Source organism: Centropristis striata, chromosome 22 (assembly GCF_030273125.1).
Source record: "Centropristis striata isolate RG_2023a ecotype Rhode Island chromosome 22, C.striata_1.0, whole genome shotgun sequence".
Lineage (NCBI taxonomy): Eukaryota > Metazoa > Chordata > Actinopteri > Perciformes > Serranidae > Centropristis > Centropristis striata.
This window is the reverse complement of record NC_081538.1, coordinates 26370723-26382000: the sequence shown is the minus strand read 5'-3', so window position 1 is coordinate 26382000 and position 11278 is coordinate 26370723. Positions and strand designations below refer to the sequence as shown.

Here is an 11278-nt window from a genome sequence, read left to right as displayed (position 1 = left end):
ACTTTTTGTGAGCTCCAGAATAAAACTTTACAGGTCTATGTGGTATGGACAAGATAAGAGAGCATTTGTGAAACTTGAGCTTACTGTATAAAATGAGCTTCTGTGACCTCTAGGATAATCACAGCCTCATGAAACTTTACAACCACAAACTCGAGACTTAGACCTATGTATCTTGACAATAAGGGGGTTTCCCAGCAGGCAACACAACAAAAGTGCTCGCCATCTAATCACAGAAAAATACAGAAATCTCCAAGTTTTTGAAAGCAAATGACAGCATGGATTTCTTCCATGGTGTTCCTCAATGTCTTGGTGTGTTAATGTGGTATTTTAGTAGGATTTTTAAATGTTCTTGAGTAAAAGAAAAAAATGCAAATCTGTGTAACAAATTATATTAACCCTAAAATTGGTACAATAACTTATCTGACTAAACCCTTATACACTTCAATCATTTTAATTAACAAATGAATTGATTTATTTCATATTATTACAGATTTGTGACTAGAACAGCTTGACACACTCCACTTAGAGACCCCCTGTCCTCCAACCAAAAGGACGGTAATATTAGGGGTGAAGTGGAAAAGGATCAATGGTAAAAAATATATATATATGTAAATAAATAGTAATAACAACTTTGTTGTCAGACTGACATGTTTTGACAAATGCCCTCTTTTTCAACTTCCTCTAAACTTAATCAAGTCGTGACTAGTGTGAATTATTGTAACATTCACAGTGGTTGTTTTGAAAAGCTCCAGCAATTTATCTACCTTTCACAGATAAGATGAGGGTTAAAATACTGTAAATAATGTGTTGTGCATGTTAACAGTGTGCTCTGTAATGTCATTATATTAACTCCAGACTTGCAGACCAGACTGAGCAGCAGTGAGACCGAACTTCTCCTCAGCAAGTCCAGGATCGAGCAGCTGGAGAGAGAAAATGCGGGTGATGATTTTATCTTCTTAATCACAACACACACACATATACATTACATATATATTCCAGGTGAAGTTTAATGACTGACTTATTTGCGTTAACAGAGAAACCGAAGGTGGCCTTTTACACAGCTCTGACTGATGCAGGTCATGTTGGACCATTCAACACAGCCATCACACTGAAATACAGCAAAGTCTTCACCAACATTGGCGATGCTTACAATCCTAATACAGGTAATTTACTGCAGGTCACATGAACATGTTTACTCATGTAAATCTACATTTGTTACCAATTTTCATTTTCTACTCTGTAGGTTTCTTCACAGCACCAGTCAGAGGGGTCTACTACCTCCAGTTCACTGTGTGTGGTTACCAAGCAGGTCTTATGGGTGTCTTTGTGTACAAGAACAGCCAGAGGATCATGTATAATTGGGAGCGTAAGGACGATAGTAGTTTGGTATTTTTCACTAACTCTGTTGTCTTGGAGCTGATGGCAGGAGATGAAATCCACCTGGTTCTCCCATCAGGTTTTTTTCTCTTTGACGACAGCAGCAACCGCAGCACCTTCAGTGGCGCCCTACTCTTCACACTGTGAGGATGATTTGTCACAAACATTGTTGTCATTGTTGGCTACACTGTGATTTACTGCATGTATCTGCATCTGATTTATCTGTTGTGTCATCACATGAAAATAACATTCAAATAAATCACAGACTGTGAAAGAACCAAAGTTTTCTCCCTCTGATTCATGACTTTGTTCTCACTAATGCTGGTTCCTCTCCTCATTCACTGTCTACCTTTTTAAATGTAAAATCTCAAAGTGCTACAGTGTCGAGTGAGATTACAACAAAGAAAACGGGATAAAAACAAAGATGGCATCTCATGAAAATGTACCATCACTGACCTGAAACCTGTTATCCAGTCCGATTTTTTTTTTACTTTTGCTGTTGTCTTGCAGACAAACATTAACATTATTCCTTTTCTGTTGTGGCACTATCTAATCCAGTACTCTGATGTGCAATGTCAGCACTATCTTGTAATAAAGTTCAGCTGTCCTTGTTTTAAACATGTACTGTATACATGTGTAGATAGACTTTATACATTCTATAGTTATAACAAATAAATACACATTTTTAGCACTAATTGCAAAGTGCATTTTTTTGTAAAATGTAAATTGTTAAAATTACAATCCTTTTGCTGAAGAGAACATTATGACTTGATTAGGAATGGAAACTCAAAATGTAATTCCAAGGACGTCTAATAACAAGATAATTTAAAAAACAATAATTTTATCTCACAGAACATAGCAGTTGCTGGACCACCACTGCCAAGATTGTTCAGTTTGTTTGTCAAGATGTAATTTAAGGTGTCGTTGAATATGAAAGTATGATGTTCTTCAGGTATTTTAGCTTACTAATAGCTACCTTGTCCCCTCAGGTAGAGAAAGAGTGCTTAAATACTCATTTGGCGTGCTTAAATCTTACATTTTTAACTAGATACAGGGTTTTTTTTAGGGTTTCAGTCATAGACTTTATAAATAATTGTATCCCTTGGTTGTATATTGCTGTATGTCTATGGTATATTGTGGCAGGCGGTGGGCGTGGTCTTTGAGTATGACGTCTCTATGACGTCAGCCACAAATCAGTTTAACACCAGAAATAGAGACGAAGAAGAAGAAAACGCCGTTTCGGTTTCTCCGGAGAGGTGGACAGAAAGATTGATTTTAACATCTAGTGTGAATTAATTAATGTCTTGACTTAGTTAGACATGTTTGCTGTAAATTTAACTTGATAGCAGGGGTTGAGTTTTGACTGTTGAAACAGTTATTTAACGCGAATTGACAGAGGTAAACAGCGAACTGTTGCTAGGCAACAGTAAGTCAGGTTAGCCAGGTTATTTCAATAGACACGGTCATTTTGTTTAAACAGTTATTATTTTCATTAAGGTTCAATTAGCGGAGAACTTGTAAAGCTGTTAGTAATAACCTTGTTTTATTTTTAATGGTGGCTAACGTTAGCTAGTTAACCGCTAGCTGGTGTGTAAATGAAGTTCGTTTAGCATTGGTGTGCGGGCGGCACTTTGACAGACTATTACCAACGGTCGGTGATCATCAAACCAACTTCAGCTTGATGTCCAGAAGGTAAGTGGAGAGAAGGGTTATGAAAATATATATTCATATTTGTTTGAGTATTTATTGTTGCATTCATAGGAAATGTTTTTTTGTGTGAGCTTGTATCAGTCATATTTCCAGTTACAGAAAGCATGCTTACTTTTATTTTTCATGTCAGATCAGTGTAGAGTTCCTGAGGCTCGTGGCTGTTCCCCTTGAACAGAAGTTTCTGGCATGGTTAGACGTGCAGTCAGAAGAGCTGATCAGAGTGATCCATGACAAAGGAGGAGCAACATGTGAAAAAGGCTGCTGCTGTCATGCAAACTTTAGATCAGGTATGTCTGTGTCACCTAATGGGAGCCTTGGTAGCTAAGTGTGCTGTCTGTTTCTCTGTATTACTCGGGTGGTTGCCGAGAAAAAAATTATGGTCATGGCCTAATAAGTTTGGGAACCCTTGGGACACAAAGCAAACAATTCCGATCACCCGTCCGATCATAGTGAAATCAGTAGCCTATCTGCCAATCCGATATTTCTGATCACTGATCACATCGTCGTAAACAGCAGTTGAAGCATTTTATTTATTGTGTAACAAGTATTAAAATAGGAGATGAGAAAGTATTATGAATTGACAACAATCTGTTTTAAAATTACCTGGGGGCTGCTGGAGGCAGTATCTGGGTGAGGCTGGGCCGCATCAGGTATTCCACAAAAAAAAACTTTGCTAAAAAAATCCAAACTTCTTTATAATTTATATTGAAAATAAATGCATATATGTTAATGTTATGTGTTATTATAGTTATCATTATAATAGAAATATTACTAATATAACATACATGGAATGATTAAATGTTTTATACATAAATTATTTAATGTGCAAACTTCCCGAGTAGGGTACTACTGAACTTCCCTGCTCTGCCCTGTTCGGGACGTCGCCGAACGTCACCGGAGGAAAGACCCGAGTAGTCCCGAGTAGACCCGAATCAACGACGAACAGTTCCGGAGGAAAAGTTACCAGTTAAGCGCGCCGCTGCTGCCCCGCATGCATCAGTTGATTATTATTATTTGCTGTATAATGTGTGTTTTTATGGATCCGGACCGGTCGCCATGTTGTGATGCGTGATCCCGCACACAGAGTTTTATTTTTGTGAGACCTCACCACAGCAAGTCCTGTACCTTGTTCATGTGTGAACCAATTAAAGAGGATTAAAAACTATCAGGAGTAGCTGCAGTTTTTCGAACAGAAAACTAAGACCAGACTGTCTAAGCCAGCATACAAAATATAGTTTACAAACAAAACGGCAGATAATAAACTGTCCAGCTTGCGCAATAAAGGGACCTTACACACACAACATGGTAAAGTGCCATTCATATAAAACTTGCGGGCCGCACTAACATTAAATTATCAACTGTGGCACACAGTATCGTCATGAGGGCCGCAATTGGCGCGTGCGTGCGTGCGTATGTGTGTGTGTGTGAGAGAGAGAGAGAGAGAGATATTAGATGGATAGATTTTTTTTTTTTGCCCGACATTCTGGCCCGGGCGCTACAGATTTCAGGCCGGGCGGGGCGCCTGGCTAAATTAGGTCTGCAGGAAACCCTGAGACATTCCCTGTTTAAAACTTTATTGTGAGGTTCTGTCTTGATTTGTCTATAATTTGAGAATGAGATCAGCAGTGAGACAGAGTGAAGGAAAACTGATAACCAGTCACACTAAAAGGCCTCAGCATTAAGATAAGTGTGTGTGTGTGTCTGTGTGTGTATTAATAAACAGTGTATGCACAGCTGTGACTGCATTAGAGGCTTTAAGTCAAACTTTTCCACCAGCCTGCAGCAGCTTGTATTTTCTCACCTGCACACAGATCACGACCCCCCTCCCCTGAAGTTTTGACCCAATATAAGACAGGCTGACTGGACCTCTGCACCTTTGTGAAGACGTGTAAACTGGACAATGAGGGCTGTTGTTGTTGGTTTGCTGCTGCTCGGTCTGTGTGGGTCAGGAGCTCAGGGGGAGGTTCAGGAGACGGAGACAAGAGATGCAGGTGAGGAGACCACAAAGCAAACCACACCTGACATCTGGGCGGAGGTGAGGGCTCTGAGGGACATGGTGGTGGAGCTCAAGGTGGAGCTGAGGAACGTGGAGGCCACGGTGAAGGATAGCGAGGGCCAGGTGGATGAACTGAAAGCTGAGCTGATCGTCACCAAGATGGAGGTGGAGCAGCTGCAGAGAGAGACTTCAGGTACACACTGATTACTTTTAGTGTTGTCTTTAAGAGTTTCATTAAAGTGTCTGATGTTTCATGGATATTTACAGAAGTTTCAGGGACATTAATGAGTATGTAAGATGAGGTTTAAAATACTGTAAATAATGTGTTGTGCATGTTAACAGCGTGATCTGTAATGTTATTGCATTAACTCCAGACTTGCAGACCAGACTGAGCAGCAGTGAGACTGAACTTCTCCTCAGCAAGTCCAGGATCGAGCAGCTGGAAAGAGAAAATGCAGGTGATGAAGTGTGTCTGTGAACTGATGAACTTATTGTTTAAATCAATATGAAGATGGACATGATGATTTATCTGGCTTTAGAAGATCATGTGACCATTTACAAATAAAATCAGATTTCTTCCGTGTTTCAGTCCAAGCTGCAGACCTGATGTCTTCGGAAACTCGACTGACTGCCACCGAGAGCAAAACAAGTGACCTAGAAAAAGAGAATGCAGGTATTTCATTGACAAACATGATGTTTAATAAGCTTCATGCTTTGTTGAGAGATGAGGGTTAAAATACTGTAAATTATGTGTTGTGCATGTTAACAGCGTGATCTGTAATGTTATTGCATTAACTCCAGACTTGCAGACCAGACTGAGCAGCAGTGAGACTGAACTTCTCCTCAGCAAGTCCAGGATCGAGCAGCTGGAGAGAGAAAATGCAGGTGAAGATTTTATCTTCTTAATCAGAACACATTTGTATATAGATAACATATACAGTCTGGGTGAAGTTTATGACATGCACTAACTTTGTTTCGTTAACAGAGAAACCGAAGGTGGCCTTTTACACAGCTCTGACTGATGCAAGAGACGTTGGACCATTCAACACAGACATCACACTGAAATACAGCAAAGTCTTCACCAACATTGGTGATGCTTACAGTCCTCATTCAGGTAATTTACTGCAGGTCACATGAACTTGTTTATTCATGTAAATCTACATTTGTTACCAATTTTTTATTCTACTCTGTAGGTTTCTTCACAGCACCAGTCAGAGGGGTCTACTACCTCCAGTTCACTGTGTGTGGTCACCAAGCAGGTCTCATGGGTGTCTATGTGTACAAGAACAGCCAGAGGATCATGTATAATGGGGAGTGGAAGGAAGAGGCAGGTTTGGAATTTTTCACTAACTCTGTTGTCTTGGAGCTGATGGCAGGAGATGAAATCCACCTGGTTCTCCCAGCAGGTCTATCTCTCTTTGACAACAGCGATAACCACAGCACCTTCAGTGGCGCCCTACTCTTCACACTGTGAGGATGATTTGTCACAAACCCAGTCATTGTTGGCTACACTGTGATTTACTGCATGTATCTGCATTTGATTTATCTGTTGTGTCATCACATGAAAGCAACATTCAAATAAATCATAGACTGTTAAAACAATCAGAAAATAAGTTTTATCCCTCTGATTCTCACTAATGCTGGTTGCTCTCCTCATTCACTGTCTACGACAAAAAACAAGCCCCAAACTGTAAATGAGTCATTAATGTTGAACATATCAAAGGTTACAAAAGCTTATGTTGGAGAAAGTAACCAAAATAAAGCTTGATATTGTGATATTTCTGTCAGAATCACTCTATTCTACATGTCTCATTAAAAAAGTTGCCAAAAATAAACCGTTTGTAAAAACACGATCCTGTTAAAGACTTTAAATTCTGCTCCTCAGACACTGTGAAGCCATGATTGATTCTGCTGAGACGAAAGGTCACGTGACAAATATTCACTGAAAATCTGTTTACACAGAGAACAGAGGAGAGGTCAGGAGAGACTGGAAACATGACAATACTTTACAATGTCCAGAATGAAGAAACACATTTTTCCCCCAATGTTCAGGACACTTGTGGGCAAAAGTGTTGTTTATGTATAAATTCCATTTTATTATTTATTTATTTTTCTAAATTGGAGTGTTTCTACCACATGTATAGTGACCTTTGACCCCTGACAAGAGTTCAGCACCTTTGTATTGCTCAAACAGAGTCAAATAATTTTGTTTCCACCAGAGGGCTCCAGGGAACAGATATTTAATTGAAATGACTTTTAAGAATGAAATGAATTATAATATAAGATATAAAAGACTGTCACAATGTTCTGACAGAGGTCAGTTTTTATATTAATTTATAATTTATCAGAGAGAAGAAAAACTCATAACCAGTCAGCATTCAGATAAGTGTGTGTCTGTGTGTGTATTAATAGCCTGCAGCAGCTTGTTTGTTTCTCACCTGCACACAGAGCATATTGAGTAATCTGAGACCTTGAATCAAACCCCCCTCCCCTGAAGTTTTGACCCAATATAAGACAGGCTGACTGGACCTCTGCACCTTTGTGAAGACGTGTAAACTGGACAATGAGGGCTGTTGTTGTTGGTTTGCTGCTGCTCGGTCTGTGTGGGTCAGGAGCTCAGGGGGAGGTTCAGGAGACGGAGACAAGAGATGCAGGTGAGGAGACCACAAAGCACACCACACCTGACATCTGGGCGGAGGTGAGGGCTCTGAGGGACATGGTGGTGGAGCTCAAGGTGGAGCTGAGGAACGTGGAGGCCACGGTGAAGGACAGCGAGAGCCAGGTGGATGAACTGAAAGCTGAGCTGATCGTCACCAAGATGCAGGTGGAGCAGCTGCAGAGAGAGACTTCAGGTACACACTGATTACTTTTAGTGTTGTCTTTAAGAGTTTCATTAAAGTGTCTGATGTTTCATTGATATTTACAGAAGTTTCAGGGACATTTATGAGTATGTAAGATGAGGTTTAAAATACTGTAAATAATCTGTTGTGCATGTTAAGAGCGTGCTCTGTAATGTCATTGCATTAACTCCAGACTTGCAGACCAGACTGAGCAGCAGTGAGACTGAACTTCTCCTCAGCAAGTCCAGGATCGAGCAGCTGGAGAGAGAAAATGCAGGTGATGAAGTGTGTCTGTGAACTGATGAACTTATTGTTTAAATCAATATGAAGATGGACATGATGATTTATCTGGCTATAGAAGATCATGTGACCATTTACAAATAAAATCAGATTTCTTCCGTGTTTCAGTCCAAGCAGCAGGCCTGATGTCTTCGGAAACTCGACTGACTGCCACCGAGAGCAAAACAAGTGACCTAGAAAAAGAGAATGCAGGTATTTCACTGACAAACATGATATTTAATAAGCTTCATGCTTTGTTGAGAGATGAGGGTTAAAATACTGTAAATAATGTGTTGTGAATGTTAAGAGCGTGCTCTGTAATGTCATTGCATTAACTCCAGACTTGCAGACCAGACTGAGCAGCAGTGAGACTGAACTTCTCCTCAGCAAGTCCAGGATCGAGCAGCTGGAGAGAGAAAATACAGGTGATGATTTTATCTTCTTAATCAGAACATATTTGTATGTAGATAACATATACAGTCCGGGTGAAGTTTATGACATACAATAACTTTGTTTTGTTAATAGAGAAACCGAAGGTGGCCTTTTACACAGCTCTGACTGATGCAGGAGATGTTGGACCATTCAACACAGCCATCACACTGAAATTCAGCAAAGTCTTCACCAACATTGGTGATGCTTACAGTCCTCATTCAGGTAATTTACTGCAGGTCACATGAACATGTTTAATCATGTGAATCTACATTTGTTACCAATTTTCTTTTTCTACTCTGTAGGTTTCTTCACAGCACCAGTCAGAGGGGTCTACTACCTCCAGTTCACTTTGTGTGGTTACCAAGCAGGTTCCATGGGTGTGATTGTGTTCAAGAACAGCCAGAGGATCATGCAAAATTGGGAGCGTAAGGAAGATAGAAGTTTGGTATTTTTCACTAACTCTGTTGTCTTGGAGCTGATGGCAGGAGATGAAATCCACCTGCTTCTCCCATCAGGTTATTCTCTCTTTGACGACAGCAATAACCGCAGCACCTTCAGTGGCGCCCTACTCTTCACACTGTGAGGATGATTTGTCACAAACCCAGTCATTGTTTGCTACACTGTGATTTACTGCATGTATCTGCGTGTGACTTCTCTGTTGTTATCACATGAAAGCAACATTCAAATAAATCACAGACTGTGAAACAATCAGAAAATAAGTTTTCTCCCTCTGATTCATGACTTTGTTCTCAATAATGCTGGTTCCTCTCCTCATTCACTGTCTACCTTTTTAAATGTAAAATCTCAAAGTGCTACAGTGTCGAGTGAGATAACAACAAAGAAAATGGGATAAAAACAAGGATGGCATCTAATGAAAATGTACCATCACTGACCTGAAACCTGTTATCCAATCTGATTTTTTAAAGTTATGCTGTTGTCTTGCAGACAAACATTAATGTTATTCCCTTTCTGTTGTGGCACTATTTAATTCAGTACTATGATGTGCAATGTCAACACTATCTTATAATAAAGTCCAGCTGTTCTGTTTTAAACATGGACTGTACACATGTACAGTATCTCACAAAAGTGAGTACACCCCTCTCATTTCTGCAATGTTTTAATTATATCTTGTCATGGGACAACACTGAAGAAATGACACTTTGATACAATGTTAAGTAGTCACTGTAGAGCTTGGATAGCAAAGTAAATTTATTGTTACTTCAAAGTAACTCAAAATACAACAATGAATGTGTAAAATGCTGGCAACAAAAGTGAGTACACCCCAACTGTAAATGTCAAAATTGGACCCAAATGTCAATATTTTGTGTGGCCACAATTATTTTCCAGCACCGCCGTAACCCTTTTAGGCATGGAGTTCACCAGAGCTTCACAGGTCGCTGCTGGAATCCTCTTCCACTCTTCCATGATGACATCACGGAGCTGGTGGATGTTGGAGACCTTGCGCTCCTCCACCTGCCGTTTGAGGATGCCCCACAGATGTTCAATAGGGTTTAGGTCTGGGGACATGCTTGGCCAGTCCATCACCTTCACCCTCAGCTTCTTTAGGAAGGCAGTGGTCGTCTTGGAGGTGTGTTTGGGGTCGTTATCGTGTTGGAATACTGCTCCGCAGCCCAGTTTACGGAGGGAGGGGATCATGCTCTGCTTCAGTATTCCACAGTACATGTTGGCATTCATTGTTCCCTCAATGAACTGTAGCTCCCCAGTGCCAGCAGCACTCATACAGCCCCAGACCATGACGCTACCACCACCATGCTTGACTGTAGGCAAGACACACTTGTCTTTGTACTCTTCACCTGGTTGCCGCCACACACGCTGGACACCATCTGAACCAAATAGGTTTATCTTGGTTTCATCAGACCACAGGACATGGTTCCAGTAACCCATATCCTTAGTCGGCTTGTCGTCAGCAAACCTTTTGCGAGCTTTCTTGTGCATCTTTTTTAGAAGAGGCTTTTTCCTGGGACGACAGCCATGCAGACCAATTGAATGCAGTGTGCGGCGTATGGTCTGAGCACTGACAGACTGACCCCCCACCCCTTCAACCTCTACAGCAATGCTGGCTGCACTCATACGCCTGTTCTCCAAAGCCAACCTCTGAATATGACGATGAGCGCGCGCACTCAACTTCTTTGGTCGACCATGGCGAGGCCTGTTTTGAATGGAACTTGTCCTCTTAAACCGTTGTATGGTCTTAGCCACTGTGCTACAGCTCAGTTTCAGGGTGTTGGCAATCTTCTTATAGCCTAGGCCATCTTTATGTAGAGCAATAATTCTTTTTTTTAGATCCTTAGAGAGTTCTTTGCCATGAGGTGCCATGTTGAACTTCCTGTGACCAGTATGAGAGTGAAAATACCTAATTTAATACACCTGCTCCCCAATCACACCTGACACCTTGTTACACTAACTAGTCGCATTACACAGGGAGGAAAAATGCCTAATTGGTCCCAATTTTGGCTTAATTTTGAGATTTTCACTTGGGGTGTACTCACTTTTGTTGCCAGCATTTTACACATTCATTGTTGTATTTTGAGTTACTTTGAAGTAACAATAAATTTACTTTGCTATCCAAGCTCTACAGTGACTACTTAACATTGTATCAAAGTGTCATTTCTTCAGTGTTGTC

The 11278-nt window shown here is 40.6% G+C and overlaps 1 protein-coding gene across 1 annotated transcript; it reads left to right on the top strand.

Annotated features, from left to right (window-relative positions):
• Positions 1–4925: 4925 nt before the first annotated feature.
• Positions 4926–6652, top strand: LOC131960384 (heavy metal-binding protein HIP-like). The gene is made up of 4 exons (XM_059325570.1): positions 4926–5276; positions 5458–5541; positions 6069–6197; positions 6277–6652. The coding sequence occupies exons 1-4, from the start codon at positions 4988–4990 to the stop codon at positions 6555–6557; spliced, it is 783 nt and encodes a 260-aa protein (XP_059181553.1). The 5' UTR covers positions 4926–4987; the 3' UTR covers positions 6558–6652.
• Positions 6653–11278: the final 4626 nt, after the last annotated feature.